This window comes from Oenanthe melanoleuca, chromosome 2, assembly GCF_029582105.1.
Source record: "Oenanthe melanoleuca isolate GR-GAL-2019-014 chromosome 2, OMel1.0, whole genome shotgun sequence".
In the NCBI taxonomy this organism is placed as follows: Eukaryota; Metazoa; Chordata; class Aves; order Passeriformes; family Muscicapidae; genus Oenanthe; species Oenanthe melanoleuca.
The window spans coordinates 101,939,462-101,956,247 of NC_079335.1; the positions used below are offsets into that span (position 1 = coordinate 101,939,462).

General features: G+C 41.1%; 1 protein-coding gene across 1 annotated transcript; it reads left to right on the forward strand.

Moving 5' to 3' along the window:
• Window positions 1-646: 646 nt before the first annotated feature.
• SFRP4 (secreted frizzled related protein 4) lies at window positions 647-11,806 on the forward strand. The gene is made up of 6 exons (XM_056483184.1): window positions 647-1,623; window positions 1,779-1,859; window positions 1,950-2,015; window positions 4,568-4,766; window positions 8,036-8,099; window positions 10,975-11,806. Exons 1-6 carry the CDS (start codon window positions 1,032-1,034, stop codon window positions 11,161-11,163), a joined length of 1,191 nt encoding a protein of 396 aa, XP_056339159.1. The 5' UTR covers window positions 647-1,031; the 3' UTR covers window positions 11,164-11,806.
• The last annotated feature ends 4,980 nt before the right edge of the window (window positions 11,807-16,786 follow it).

Sequence of the window (16,786 nt, forward strand, 5' to 3'; positions counted from 1 at the left end):
AAGTTTCCTGCCTGATCTGGATGTGCTTTCCTCACTCACTACAGGAAGGGGAGGCCCGTGCCCCACAGATGCTCCGTCTCTGCAGCTCTGCTGCATCTGCAGAGCGCAACACCGGTGGCACCAGGGTACCTGGTCGAGGCAGGTACTCTGAGCCACGCTGGGGTTCTCTCAGGTCACTGTGATAACCATTGAGTTAATCTTATCTCAGCGGGTCCTCAAAGACTCGGGGAGTGGCATTTCCCACCGTGAAGAACGGGCCCAGAGGTGCAAGGGAGCAAGATGGATGTGAGGGACCCCTTTGTCCCCGCGTGGGCACACCACTCTGCTGCACCAGGGGGGCGTGGCCGTGGAGCACCAAGGGAAGGAAAATAAAAAACAGTTTGGGAAAAATCTGAAAGGCCTTCTTCCACTCGTGTGCAGATGCGATTGGTGGGATACAGAAGTCCGCAGCTTCACACCGGCCCCGCCACCCGCTTCCGTCTCGGCTCGGCCACCGGCGCATCCCCTGTGCCGAGCAAATCGGGCCACGATCCAAAATCTCGTCTGTCCGCCCGTCCCCTTCACGCCTTTCCCCGTCCGTGCGGAGCTCATGGAGGGAATTCTGCAAACCTCTGAAGGCATCGGGAACAGCCGCCGGAGTTGGCTCAAGCCCGCAAAAAGTTTCTTCTTCCGTGAGAAAACGCGGTGCATAAAGTTCAGCCGGGAAGAAGTCGCGGTTTGTACCGTCGCCTTCCGTCTCCCCGCGCCGGAGCGCAGAGGCCCGCGGCAAAGCTGTGTGGTTTGAGTTTCCTTCCCCTCCCCTCGCCCCCCTTCCACCTGAAGGAATTTATGACACGGATGAAAACTGAAACGGAGCTGGAGGGGCGGCTGAGAGACGCAGTGATGTCGCCGGGGGATTAAACGGGGTGGAGGTGATGTCACCGTGCCTGCACAGCAAAACGCACACATACACGCACACCCCCCACCCCCCGGAGGATCAGAGCTGCCAAAGCAGAGCGATCGGCCCCACGTCACTCGTGCCACTGGTATAAATGCAGTCCTGCGATGTGCATGGCTGTCGGCGTGGCGGCTCCCGCGACTTGACTGCAGCAGGGCTCCGGGAGGCAGCGCCACTCCGCTCCCTTCGGCCGCCGGGATCCCCGGTGTGGCGGCGAACAAGGAGGAGAAGGAGGAAGAAGAGGATGCTGCGCGCCTTGGTGGCGGTGTCCCTGTGGCTGCGGGTGAGCCCGCGGGCGCAGGGCACGCCGTGCGAGGCGGTTCGCATCCCCATGTGCCGCCCCATGCCCTGGAATATCACCCGCATGCCCAACCACCTCCACCACAGCACCCAGGAAAACGCCGTCCTCGCTATCGAACAGTACGAGGAGCTGGTGGCCATCGGCTGCAGCCCGGTCCTGCCCTTTTTCCTCTGCGCCATGTACGCTCCCATCTGCACTCTGGAGTTCCTCTACGACCCCATCAAGCCGTGCCGCTCCGTCTGCCAGCGCGCCCGCGACGACTGCGAGCCCATCATGCGCCGCTACAACCACAGCTGGCCCGAGAGCTTGGCTTGCGACGACCTCCCCGTCTACGACCGCGGCGTCTGCATCTCCCCAGAGGCCATCGTCACCGACGTGCCGGAGGGTGAGAACCCTAGGGGCAGCGAGACGTGGGAGGGAGGACTCCCTCCACCCCCGCGGGACGCCCCGCGGTAGGACGGGGGCGCTGCGGGACCCCCACGCTCCAGTCCTGGAGCCTCTACGGACAGTTTTCTCTCCCTGACACACCTCTGTTTGCAGATGTGAAGTGGACGGACTTCACACAGGGCTTTATGATGCCGGACAGACCCCTGGAGCCTGACTGCAGGAGCCGCGGCCAGGGTGAGCCTAGGACAAGTCCCCGCCTCCACCTCCCCGGAGACTGGGTCCCTCTGACACCCCTCAACCTTTCTCCCTTCTCTTCCTTTGAAGACCCGTGCAGGTGCAAAAAGACAAAGCCTACACTGTCAACCTACTTGGTCAAGAACTACAGCTACAGTAAGTGCATGGGGGAAATGCTTCACTTTGCCTGTCCCACACCCTCCTTGAGTCCCTGCAAGTTAGGCAACTCTGTGTGGGTGGTGAACCCACACCAGGCCCATCCAGCAAGTGTGACATCAGAAGACTGCTCCAACACAGCATTTCCAAGTGGAAATGCCTGGGGATACTTAGCTGTCCTCTTCAAAATCCAGCTATAGCACACACCATGTGCTGGCAGTAGCAGTAATAGCATAGATGATGGTGTGTTTCTGACAAAAGCGGTAAAATGTCACTAATGCACACCCTTCTGCTCTGCAGAAAGGGTGCTTGCTGCTGCAATGGTTACTCGTCTGATGTGATTGTGATGATTTGGCCAGCTCCTGTTTTCATCCAGCATATAGAATAAGCAGGAGTTTGCTATCCAAATAAAACTTGTAAATGTGAATCAGCTGCAGCAAAGTAAAATGTTTTTAGCAGGTTATATATGCTTTCACTTACTAGCCAGAGTTCTGTTTGGTGCAGAATGTCAAGAGATTTACTGAATTCAGTGACAATTTGCACTATCCAGCCAAGGAGATATATGTTGCATGACATACTGGCAATAAAACTAAGTATTTATTCCTCTTCCCCCTTGGCTTCCCCCTGCCTCAGATTTCTGATGGTGTGAGTCAGGAAGAACTCTAATTAAGATTAGATAAATGCCAGATTAAACCTAGTGTCAATTACAAAACCCCTACTAACTATGATTTTAATATACACTACTGCTTCATTTTGCATTTTGTGGGCATTTTCTCACAGGTTTTTTTCCCAGTCATTTATCTAGTTCTTCTGCAGTATAGTTATAATACAATTAAATTACTATTTGTTTGATATCAAATGAAAGTAAGTATGTAGCTATTTGCTTATTTCTTAGTATGTTTGGTGGGAATAATCAAGCTGAAACTCTAGCTTAGATAATTGTATAATTTTTTGTTCATTATATTATTTTGGTGCATGTACACAACATACTCTTTTTATATAATTCCTTGATCTGCATCAGTACAACACAGAGATATGTTTAGGTGGAGTAACGAACTTCCACAGTTGCCTGAAACATATGAAAAAGTAGTGATATCAAATTACTGTTCCGAAATGAAAGACAGGTGCTAGCCATGTAAATTCTGATTCCAGTTATTTCAGTGGTAGTGTTCCTTGAGTAAAGCCTGTATGTTGGAGTCCGAATTTCAATTCCATTGAATTTGTGAAATCAAGATCTTGTTTTTGAGATGCAAATTTTTATTCAACACCCTCTGAGATAAATAGACCTATTTATATGGAAAATGAATTGAGGGACAAGATGTATTAAATGGAAAGTCAATCAATTTTTTTTTCTGAAAACCTTTAAAATAATACATACAGCCAAATTGTACTTTTAGCTATCAGAACCAATCAGATTTTAAAATGGATTTGAGTCTCCAAAACTGAAAATCCTCACACTTTGTGTCTGTTATACATGTCCTGATAGAGGTAGCACATAAACCCCAGACTGCATTAAAAGTGCTCGTCTCCTCTTTTCTATGTGTGACATTTATTCCAAATGTTACGAGGTTCGTGTGAAGGCTTTTGACCTGGTGGCTGGCAGGGGCAGGCTGATCACCCTGTGGTCTATACACTTCTAATGCTTTTTTCACTGAAGTGTGTTTGGACAGTAGAACCCTTTCCATTTTAACATTTCCTAGAGACAAAGTTCTTTATGTAAAAATTATATTTAATTTATTAGGTCTGGTATTTCTCACAAGAGAGAAGAGATGAAATGCTGAAGTGGTAGGTAATGCCAGGATTTGTAGGTACGAAGTTATCCAGGGATAATTTCAGAGCAATCTGTACCATTTCACATTCTTGCATCCATGCAGACATGCAGCTTTCCTCAATGAAAGGTAAAAATACAAATTACTGTATATTCAATCAGAAGAACCTGTTTCATTGTCTCATTTATATGAGAATCTCACTATTGGTAGAGAATCCAAAAGATGAAAAAAGATTAAAAAAGGTATAGCTTAAGTAAATCGTGGCAATCCTAAGCCTCTTAGTTTTTTGACTATTGTTTCTAACCTTCTCTTGTTTCTTATATTTAAGAAAAGACTATTTCCTAGTTGCAATCTACAGGAAGTTATTTTATTATTGAAAAGACTGAATTCATTATGACTGTCTGTGAGGTAAATTATTCATGACTTAATTGGAAAAAGCCAGATGTGGCTGGAGAATGGGTTAGATTTATGCAAAGGGTTGTTCAAGTCTGAATTGAAGGAGCTGTTTTGGTATGTGATTCCAGGTGAGACTGGTTGGCCTGATCTAGCAAAGATTTAGGCACATGTTTAATTTCACAGTTGTCAACAGTTCTACTGAAAACCAAATTGAGATCAGGCCTCTGTTATTCTAAGCCACTGTTCGTGCCCACACAGTCAGAAGTAGTTCTAATTTCACAACCAAAACAACAGCTTCCAGTTCAATATATTTTATTTAATTCTAAGATGTGATTAAATATCTAAGACTGTTCTATTGTTCTCACTCCTCTATTTTTTTACTTGCAGTCATTCATGCTCAAGTAAAAAGCATAGAAAGAGGGAACTGCAATGAGATAACAACTGTAGTTGAAGTCAAAGATGTACTCAAGTCTTCAACACCAATTCCTCTGTCCCAAGTGCCTCTTCTTACAAATTCCTCCTGCCAGTGCCCTCCTCTTCAACCAAAGCAGGATGTTCTTATCATGTGCTATGAGTGGCACTCAAGGTGAGCTGTGATGCAAAAAAGTGTTAGAGCTGGCTAGGATAGAGGGAAAGGAAGACCAGCAAAGCTCTCTTCCTCATCATAGGCTTGTTTCACTAGTATCACTCATACATACGCGTACATGTTTCCATTACCTTCACAGCTGACTTTCTTCATCAGCCTCAGCTCTGTGCCTTGCTGTGGTGTTTACAAAACTTGGCTCACGCCAAGAGCATAAAATTTGTTGGCATTAGTTGCTGACAGCATATTGATAAGGCATCATGCAGCAGTTCAGGCACCTCCAGCTTGGGAGTGTTTTTCCAGTACCACCTTCCATAGGGTTGAGCTGCTTTGTGTGCAGCAAGCGGAATGGTGACTGTGTTGGCAGGACCATGTGGAAAGCATTGTTCTGTCTTACCAAGGGAGGGGCCGGGGGATGATACACATCTGTCAACAGAGCTGCTGGAGTCAGAGCCTGGCCTTCTCCACTGGCATGTCCATACTTTGGACCAATGCTATCAACAAGATGTTTCTGATCCCACAGCCATACCAGGATCAGCCACAGCTGCAGACACTGGAGATCTATCTCCCAGATTGCAGATGAAAAGTAAATACTTTCAAAGCAGCTTGCCAATCCTGCTGTATGATTAAAAGAAAAAACGAAACAAAACTAACTTTACCAGACCTTTCATCTGGCAGTCAGCCTAGCCCCAGGCATGGAAGGAAATCCAGCATGCTGGTCTGGAAGGAAAGGAGTGATGAATCACAGCTCCTTTTCTCTCTGGTTCCTTGAGACAGAAGGGGACATCCCATCCCCATTAGCACCCTAAGTGCACCAGTAGATGCCATCACAGTAGGTTGTGCTGTTTTAGGTTCTGTGTAGGCCTGTGTGTTGTGGTTTGGAGATAAGGCTGTCTTTAAAATGTGCAGGCTGGTTTTACATATTGTGAAGTTGCTGTTAATTGGTCACGAAAACTTCTAAGGACCACATAACATCAACGTGTGGGATATGATGAACCATGTCCATATTTTTTATGAGTTTTATGTGGATATTTTGGTAGCATTTTATAGGTGTTTCTAAAATTTGCCATCTGATATCTTGTTTTAACTTGTCTTTTGGTGAGCTAGCAAACAAAGTATTTTATTACTGCCCAGCTCTTTACCCCTCCAAGTCTGGAAGTATTTCACAAATATTAATGTAGAGCCCTCAGTTTGTTAGCCATTTTAGGGATACAAGCTCTGACTCATGTAGAAGGACTATGACCAGAACAGCAATGGAGGAGCTCTGGGTTGCAGAGGATCCTCTGGAGGCTGTTAGGTGTGGGAGTTATTGTCGGTGGGACAGTTGTCAGGATAAACTCAGGAGCTCTCTATATTTTGGTCTTGAAGTTTGCAGTTTATTGTAAGGGCGTGGGTATACAGGGTCCTGCTAAGAGCTGCCAGCCACAACTCAGAGCAGGACAGAGAGAGAGGTATGAGAGAGAGAGAAAAAGAGAGAATAATAAGAGAGTGATTTTCCCGTTTACAATACAATAAGTTTTCTTCTATGTTGAAAATTCTAATTCCCCCTAACCAATCTACTACAAGATACAAATTTCCTAATATTTGCATGTAACCTATAGGAATTACTATATTACTATGTTTTATTGCTTTCTTATCTATAAACCTTATTTCTAAACCTTTCCTGCCATACTTGGAAGAGGGTGTCTGCTTGCATCTTTGGTAATTGTAGCATTTGGCATTACCTAAACAAAGGAAGGAGGCCTCAAACATTTACATTGTTGCTCTCAGCCCCACAGTCGAAAACTGCTATAATTTCTATTTCGCTTATGGTTTCAAAATCTTTTGCTAAGCACTCATATTTATAAGGTTTTCCTATTTCATCATTCCCAACAGTTAGGAAATGGAGATTTCATAAGTTGAAGATCACAATCAGCATCTCCATTACTATGGAAAAACACTATTCACTAAATATCTTGTGATGGATTTTAAAGGCCATTGAGGTTTTTAATTTCATATAGTGTACTAAAATGGATTTGCAAAAGAAACATAAACTATTATATGTGTTTTTTGTTGAACTCAGTGGCAGGCAAACAGAAGGTTTTGAGTTACAGCAGTTTTTTTTTAAAGGACAGAGGCAGAATGAGTAGAAGCTGTACCTCCTCTGCACTCAATGACAAAATACCTATTGCCTATTGTTGGGGTTAGAGCCTCACTGGATAATTTGACCTGAATCAAAGCTGTGCCAGATGTACCCCATTTTTTGGTTTCATTCATGGCTGTGTACTTGGTGTCAATCCTGTACATTAATCCTCTAATTTCTCTTTGGAAAGAAAAGGAAATATACAACATATTGGTCCTAATTCTCCGAGGTTTGCACTCACGTTAGGCCTTTTATGTTTGGTCAAACTGGATGCACAGTGGCTAGTGACTATGAGAGGCAGCATTTTGTACTGTGTTTGAGCTGCTAGGAGAAACAGCACTGTTTATGGAAACTGGAGGTCAGGCCCTGCTACACTGTTTAACCTTCACCAGCCAGAACAGTGCTGTGTGATGTTGTATGCATTTATAACGATGTCTTGATGTTTCCAGACAACATTGGTGTGTCAATAAAAACCCCCAGAATTTTAGTGAAATTTACATTAGGGAGTGTTAAGGCCTGGTATCTCAACCAAACAAACAAAAAACTCCAAAATGTTGTCTCTCGGTTGGGAAGGTGTGGCATCAGACTGCTTTAGAATAAGCTGCTTTAGGAGCTGTTTAAGGCATATATATTTAATAGTCACTTTTTTGTTGTTGTTCATTTCATAACACCTAGCATGTTTTCATAGCACCTCATTGTTTTCATGCAGGAGCTAGCCAGATTTCACTGGTAGGCAAGTATGGCAAGTATCACGAATCATACATCTTCCAAATTCACCTAAAGTCCTCATTAAGGAGTTAGATGTAGGAAACACATATTGCCATCTTCGTGTATTTATAGGTAGAAATACACGATACAGGATACAATTGTAAGTGATCATATATTACTATATTTCAGCTAAGCTGTATTAGCTGGTGCATGTGAAACAGCTTCTTTTTTAAAGACAGAAGTAAAATGCATCAGTTTAATCTATTCTTCACACAAAAACATAGAGAAACATATGGTATCCCATTATCCTATACATAAAACCTGTCAGTACCAGTACTTATGGGTGCATTTCAACCCCAATCTGTGTTAAAACATCTGGAATGGCATCTTGGGAATTAAAATCAGAAATATCTATAACTTGTGTATATTTCTTAATTTTCAGGTTGATGCTTCTTGATGGATGTCTAGTTGAAAAATGGAAGGACCAACTAAACAGAAGATTTAAGGTAAATGCAAACAAAGAAAAGAGTGCTGATGTTCTTGATAAAAAGTTAAACACCTTTGTTTTACTTCAGTATTGATTAACTTTGATGACTTTCAGATATATGTAACTCCTCTGGGTATCATTATTTTCACTTGAACATTTTCAGCCCTGGTAGTTACCCAATTATAAGTGAAAATTTGAATACTTTAGTCTTGTGTTTTAGGGTCTCTAAAATTTTATTTGTATTTAATTTTACCCTGCGGGGTGATCTTCATGTGAACTCTGGTTTTGTACAATAATGTCTCTAAGAATTTCTTTCATATCCCTGCTACCACAAGGAGTGATGATACAAAAGTGAAGGTGATATGCACATGAGTACATAGTCCACATTAGATAAGAAAGGAAGTTACAATCCGCTGCAGTGGATTAATGTTTTTTGCTGCATTAAAGATTGCAGGCTGGAGACACACACTTCTCACCAGGTACTCCCTACTAAGACCCACTCAAAGGATTGGGTATTTTCTCTCTGGATTCAGGAAACACTGGAAGAAAAGGTCCAATACAGGGACATGGGTGGCAGACACAGCAGATGCCTCTGCTTTTTGGGGCTTCAGGATAGCACTTGATATTGCTCCCTACTTTTAAATTCCTCTTTTTACTGGAAAGAAAGGATGGATTGGGGAAGGTGTGATTCTTCCTCCCACTTTAGAGATGAAAGAAAGTTATTTTTGGAATTCAGAAAGATTTTCAGAGCATTAAGGCCATACATGTATGTTTGTTTTAATTATGAGTTGATTGGCAATTGATAGGGAGGAGGAAAAGAGATGTAGGAATCCATAAGCTGAAGCTTTTAGATTACAGACCAGCTTCTTGCAGGAAATTGCATTCAATCTTCTCTCATACCCTCTTCACTTACTAATGTGAAACCTATGTGTGGAAAAAAAAACCATGCCTTAAATCTTAAAAAAATAAATACATGGCAATTGCAGAGGGTGCCATATGGGATTTAGAAGAATATTGACATATGACTTGGATTCCTGAAATCCATTAGCTGTCAGCTTAGTGGCCTGTTACTGGCGCACGGTATGTTTTAGTCACCTCCTCACCCTCTTTTGTCATTTCTAATTGTGTCTTGAATCATGTTTGGGCATTAGTTTCCAAATTGTCAAATAGATGCATGACTACCAAGCAAAATACCCTTCAAAGTATATGTAATTTCCTCTTATATTAATAGTTTCAGAAAGTAAATCCTCATATAATCATGTTTGAGTGGGACACAACTAAATGTCTGCTAAGAGAAGGGAAGGGAAGGGAAGGGAAGGGAAGGGAAGGGAAGGGAAGGGAAGGGAAGGGAAGGGAAGGGAAGGGAAGGGAAGGGAAGGGAAGGGAAGGGAAGGGAAGGGAAGGGAAGGGAAGGGAAGGGAAGGGAAGGGAAGGGAAGGGAAGGGAAGGGAAGGGAAGGGAAGGGAAGGGAAGGGAAGGGAAGGGAAGGGAAGGGAAGGGAAGGGAAGGGAAGGGAAGGGAAGGGAAGGGAAGGGAAGGGAAGGGAAGGGAAGGGAAGGGAAGGGAAGGGAAGGGAAGGGAAGGGAAGGGAAGGGAAGGGAAGGGAAGGGAAGGGAAGGGAAGGGAAGGGAAGGGAAGGGAAGGGAAGGGAAGGGAAGGGAAGGGAAGGGAAGGGAAGGGAAGGGAAGGGTGTGGATTCAGTGTTCTGGATGTTCTGGGTCTTTATTCAGCTCTGACCACACAAAGCCAATATGGAGCTAGATATCACAGTGGCTTCGTTTTAATGCCCATCATTCATCTCTGAAAACTTGCATCCAATTTTGCTCTTGCGTTACCACTTAAAATGGATGTTTTGAGCTGTCTGTCAACCACAGAAGACAGTTGTTAACATAACCACAACATGGCTGGTCTTTTCTCCAGCCAGGGCAAGTGTCTGAATTGCAAGAAAGTCAGTGCAGAGATAATAGGGAAGCTGAAGAGCATTTCTTTTGCTCTGATCACTGGGTAAATTCCCTGCCTTTAGGACTTTTAGAAGGGAAAGATAATAGAGATGAGATTCTTTCTGGGTTCTACTCCCTACCTTGTTTTCCTTAAAATATGTATTTCTGTTCCTAGAGGTGAAAATCCACAGTCCCTGTTGCTGTTTTATGGATCCCTCCACATTTGGGAGAGCTGACCAGTTAAACTTACTGTAAAAACCTATTTTGTAACTACTGCACTATTTGGTATAAAAATCTGACAGCTGTTATCTTTGGTAGGCTTGTTGCTTTTCAAAATTTCTTGGGGGTGCTGCAGCAGGTACATTATTCAAACCATGCCATTACAACTCTCAACACCGTGATTTCACTGTGATCATCGCTATTGTCTGTCCATAACATAAGCTGGTTCATGCCCAGTCCTCTCTATCCCAGGGAAAAGCAGGAGCAGAAAGTAAATACCAATTTCCCTTGCAGCTGTGTGCTTAAGTACATATTGTGAAAGGATAGTTTGATTCCTGCAGACTTTTCTGAGGAAAAGTAAAGTAGTATGTTCAACAAGACAGCAAAGAAGGGCCTTGGAAAGGAGTTCCAGTGTTTTGGTCCTGACCTTTTGATGGCATGGTACCAACTCCCCTCTATTTCTGAAAAGGCACTCATGTGCAACATGAACCCGAGATGGGCAATCATCATTTCCATCCACTGGTATTGTGGAATTTCCCTCTAACCTAGTACACGTGTAAGGTTCTGCCTGCAAATAACCATAACATGCTGACACCAATGACCTTTGCAATATAGAGCATTGAAGTGTTAAAGGCAGCAGTAGCTTCAGTGGTTCAGGATACCCTGATTAAGATGTAATTATTTATGATTATGTCCTTCCCTAACTCATCCTCTTTGTCTTTGGCATTTCTACAGAGGTGGGAGCAGCGACTGCAAGAACAAAAGAGGCGAACTGCCCACAATAAGAACCAGAACTCAGGACGCAGTGGTCAGAGTGGAGCCCTGAAACTGCAAACCAAGAACACCAACTCACTGATCAGTGGCCCCAAAAAGGCCATTAAAATAAGAAATGTCCAGAAAGAAATCAACCCCAAAAAAGTATGAGTGTGAAATTCCTGAAAGGAAGGACTTCCCCTGAATGACAGCATGTTTTATTAATCATCATTAACTTGTCGACTTAAAAAATCATGTCGGTTTCTACGTAGACGTTTTTTGCTGCACTTTACTGTTACAAGGTTTGCTTATCCTTTCAAGTCACTGCAAGCCATAGAGCATAGATTTGCACTAATATGAGGTAGGCATATTTCATCTGACTGAGCTTTATCTTTGGGCTCTGATTTCCCATCTAGATACAACTAGCCTTGGCTGCCAGAGGTTTTGACTCCTTGTACCAATTGCCTGCTCTGCTTCCCTGTCAGATGTTGGAGAGCTGCATGGAGTTTCTCCTCAGCTGGTGCATTAGTTGGTGAGTTAGTCTGTGAATTAGCTGAGATCTCACTAGCCTTGTCAGCTGAGGAAGTAGCAGAAGGATGGTAACCTCTGGCAGATATTTCAGGTAGCAATGACTGCAGCTGCTGGAGCTGAACCTATTTGCTATTTGGAAGCACAGCCCTTGTTCAGGGTGTTCAAAAGCATAGTTTACCATTAAGCGTCTGGCTATGCATTATATGATTATTTTAATATGTGTGCCAAAAATATACTTACAGTGATAGTATTTGATCTCATGGGTTTGTGTAGTAAAAGTGCATTCACAGCAGACATTCAATTTTTTTATTGCACTTCAGGCTGACTTTTGTTGTTCTAATTTAGAATATATTTAAACATATAATTGAATAATCTGTATTTTTTTGAAAGGACAGGTTAAAGTGAACAGATCTGTAGGATTCTTTAACACATTTGCTGTAATATAACTTTGCTATAAAAACTGGAATAGAAGCTTTATTCTAAAGATAACTGACAGCTACTGTACAGTATTAAGGAGAAGATAGGGCTTAAGTGGCTCAGTAATCATTTGAATAACTTTCTGTAGTTTGATACTGTATTTGTAACCTTTCTCTGATCTTAAATAAATAAATAAATGAATCAGTCTTGTCCCTATTAATAAGCTTCTCAAAGCAACTGGCTATCTGCAGTTTTTCTTATCAGAAAGTACTATTTACCCTGGAAAGGATGACAGGAAAGCAGATGTTTTTATTTATACAGTAAGTTACTGACTTAACATTTCTTGTGTGAGATATTAGAGCAGAAGAGGTGATACAAATCTAATTGATATAACTCCAAGATGGCATTTATACTATTCCTTCCAAGGTGTACTTGGATGAGGCAGCATAGATAACACATTCTGATTTGAATTTCATGTAACACACAAGAAGATCACCCACATTAAGATCAGATGAGCTCATGATAGATGCCTGAAAGACCTTCAAGATTTCCTGCAGGAAGACTAAGGACTAGACTGATCAATACTGGTAAAACGAGGATTTCTATAAAAGAGAAATTCTATGTCAGAAAAAAAAAAGGAGTTCTGTGTAGATTATCATAAGGAGTAATAACTAGTCATGTCAGTATTTTGATGTTTGCCACAACAAGAATTCCAATGAAATTTGCATGTCTGACATTCACAATAGATTATGTTGAAGTGATTTTGGTAGCAGCAGTTATATACTTGGTAATTTTCTCAAGAAAATTTGAGACATAGATGCCAATTTACTATGTTTAAAACAACTGGACAGATGTATTACAAGAAAATGAAATCTTGTAGTTCATTATAGAATTAGGTGGTGCAAAAAGTTAATTACAATTCTCCCAAGACTAACAAAAGATGACATAATTATTCTTCTGATATTTGTCCCAGCAGGAGATAAATAGAACCACAGGATACATTTATTTGTACCACAGATTACATATTTCCTTGCTAAGGAACTTTAATGAAATTATAATCTGACACTATATTAAACATCTGTTTCAGTTTAGAATGATAAACAAGAGAGTTATAAATCTCAAAATACTGTTTTAGAAAAATAAGTATGTCTGATTGTACTGCGTTTTTGTACTGAAATACTACATTAAAAATAAGGCAAGTAGAGAAAAAGCTTTTTTTCCCTGGCGAGAAGATGGAGTCAATCATCTTGTGGCTCTGTACCACTGCACTGTTTTTCCTTTGCTCTGACTACTGAATCAACTACACTGGCAAGTCAGACCTTGCAAATATCTGTTCAGTTTATCCTCAGTTCTTTGTGAGCAAATTATAAACTTTCTGGTTACCTTGCTCAGAGAATACATACTGAATTCTCTAAGTATTTGCAAACTAAAGTTTTCATCCCATTGTAACCAATCAAAATACTTAGAGTGTTTTATTTGGGGCATCTCTTGGTTACTTTGATAATGCCATTAATAAATACCGAATGGCACTTCTAACTAAACTGAGCACTTTTGTATGGGCGGTAGTAAGAAACTCACTAGGAGCATATGTTTGGTGTTCCAGGCAATTTTTGTTTTGTATTAAAAAAAGGCCAAGCCCGTCAGCAAGAAGGCAGCTGCAACACTGAGGAAAAAAAAAAAAAAAAAACACTTCAAGAATTTGGCCTGTTAATTTTTCTTCTTTAAGTAGTTTCAATAACTATATTAATCCACCAGCAAACTGTTTGTCCCCCTTTGCTTAATCGAGGTTTCATTACTCCAGTGCTGGAGTGCACTAGCACAGCAATGGCTACACCTGGCCATGGGTGTGCACAAGAAGAAGTGAGTCTGACCTTTTGCCATGTGCCAGGGAGCAGAGGTGGGGAGTGGACTGTCCGGAGAAGAATTTGTCTGTTCAAACAACCCTGAACTGCTTCAACACCTATTTCATGACATGGGAAGGAAAGGGGGAGGGGAGGGGAGGGGAGGGGAGGGGAGGGGAGGGGAGGGGAGGGGAGGGGAGGGGAGGGGAGGGGAGGGGAGGGGAGGGAGGGGAGGGGAGGGGAGGGGAGGGGAGGGGAGGGGATTCATTGTTCTGGGTGTTCTGGGTCTGGATTCAGCTGGCAATTGATGTCACAGGGGATTTTCAAAATGGAATGACTTACATTATTGCTGAATTGGTTTGACACATGGCTTCTTAAAATACAGGAAAATGGGTTTGGGGAAACACACAAACTTATTAATTTATACCTTGCATGTCTATTCTTTGTATTATGATATCCCCTGCTTTTTGCATGCAACTTTGTTGTATTGCCTTTCCTTCTTCCATATTTTTACCATATCAGATTGAAAGTTAGTCAGCATAAAGTGTACATAAAAATGTTAAGGAGTTTGAAACACCTGGCTCTGTGCATCTCTTTCTATTCCAGCTTACCAGAATGGTCAATCTAATGACAGCAACCTGGAGAAGGAAAGGTGGCAAGTCTCTGGAGAAAATAATTTGTATGTTTTTACCCCTGACAAAACGAAAAAAAGTTTGACTTGAACAGTTGTAAAATAATATGTGATGCTGCTGTGGAGTCTAGGTAGCTGTTCCAAAGGTTTCATTTAACAAACCCCACATCTGACTATGTTCACAATAAAATCTCTTTAAGTGATATATCACTACTTCAATATTTGTTATTTCAACATCACATTGATGTGACTGTCACTTATTCTTTAATGGCTAAGCATATATACATTTATTGGGGTGCTTTCAATTTGAATCATTAGGTAATCAAAGCTTAAGAATTCCTGCTACAGAGTACATAAAACTATTTTAGAAGTTTTCTAACCATATTGACCTTTAGATAGTGCCTACTTAAGTCAGCGTTTTCAAACTCATATAAATTAGTCACCTGCGAATGAAATTCTGTCTCCTTTGATTTCTATTTAAGTTTTTCCATTTCAATAAACATAATTAAGGTTCCATCTATAGACTGTATTTAAGCACCTAAGTTTGTAGTCTCTTTTTTTAGACATGTCAAGCACACATCATTCCTACTAAAGTCAATAGATGCTATATATGCTCAGCATTCCTGGCTCTTGGAATGAATTTTAAATCTAGTTCTGCTGGGTTCCATGTCAACAAAGTACTGCACCTGCCCAGAATTACCAGTAGGGCTACACTCAACTGCTGACCTTTGTATATTTTAACCAGCTGCTCAAAGCTCAACAACTACAACTTAGGTTGGTTTTTTCCCCCCTAAACTATTCTATTCTATTCTATTCTATTCTATTCTATTCTATTCTATTCTATTCTATTCTATTCTATTCTATTCTATTCTATTCTATTCTATTCTATTCTATTCTATTCTATTCTATTCTATTCTATTCTATATTCTATTCCATTTCCTAAACAAGGAAATATGTGGTCTGTAGTATAAATAAACATGTCCTGTGGTTCTATTTATCTCCTGCTGGGACAAAAATCAGAAGAATAATTATGTTATCTTTTATTAGTTTTGGAAGAATTATAATTAAATTTTTGCATCACCTAATTCTATAACGAACTACAAGATGTTTTCTAAATAAACAGTCATAAAAGCCACATTCTCTTTTGAATTGACATTTAGATATGAGATAAACGGACAGAGATTTTATGTAAGTTTTATATGCAGCAGTTTTGAGTAAATTTAATTTTAGGAAGATTTTAGTCTGTGAGACTCCATGGAGTTTATATTGCAACAGAGTCCTCCTGACTCTATAAATCAAATGATTGCTGATCCCACCATAAATGTTCAAGTCCTTAAAAATTGTATACATATCAATGTCACAGTAATATAATTTTCAAAGAAGAGTGGATGGCAGTATAAATAATATAATAATTCACCTACGGGGTGAGTTAAATTTTTAAAGAGATAAAGCAATCTCTTAAAATGCTGACAGTGTTTTTTTGATTGCCATTCCTTTGAATGCATATTTTGATAATTGCAGAAAAGTCTGCTTCTCAGAGATATAAAAGCTTTGCAAATCTGAATCTCTTCATCATTTGAATGAAACAGTTCTGTTTGATGTTTTAGGATGTGTCTGTTAAATTTCTCCTTTCCAAAGCTGCTAGAAGACTTTAAGATCAAGAACATGTTTAGGAGAAGATGATGAGCATTAATAAATGGAATGTTCCCACATTTAAATTTGGGTTTGGATATGTAGGCCAAACAAAAAATATCATAGATCTATGCACAGCACTTCAATGGAATCTACTGGATCACTTTAACCAAGCACAAAACAGGCATTGTAAATGACACACATGAATATGAAAACACAAATAGACAAAATCCTTCAAGACCTAATAGTTAAAACAAACTGAAAAAAATGTTATATTAAGAATGATGTGATGCAATATGAAGGATAATGGTTAAGCAAGAGCAAATACTTAGTATACAAAACTTTACCATACTTAAATAGTCAGAGGCAGAGCTACTAGCTTGAAGAGGGATGCACACATATACAGTTGGGCAGTGGGCCCAGGAGCCCCATTTGGCTCACATTTGGAACTGCAGAACTCGATCCACATCACCAGCAGATGTGCCATTAATAGTGTTTTAATCACCTTCCTTGACCCTTGTCCTTCCTTGTTCTTTTTAGATTAGCTATACACAAAGCACTTTAGAATCCTGGAACTATTGGAAAGGCATAAATCTGTTAAAATGATAAAAGAAAAATCACCTACTAAACATATATAAAGAAACCATTATTAATGTCAAACTCCTAGCAGACTTTACTTGTTACATTGATATGCTTTGCAATATGGAAGAGCTGATAACAAAAACTGCCCAACTAGAATTGG

Bases quoted from the DNA above. Each gene is read 5' to 3' on its own strand.
- SFRP4 (XM_056483184.1), top strand. From the start codon at position 1,032: ATGCAGTCCTGCGATGTGCATGGCTGTCGGCGTGGCGGCTCCCGCGAC. The intron at 2,016-4,567 runs GTAAGTGCATGG...TTTTACTTGCAG, and splicing joins GGTCAAGAACTACAGCTACA to TCATTCATGCTCAAGTAAAA. The intron at 8,100-10,974 runs GTAAATGCAAAC...GCATTTCTACAG, and splicing joins AACTAAACAGAAGATTTAAG to AGGTGGGAGCAGCGACTGCA.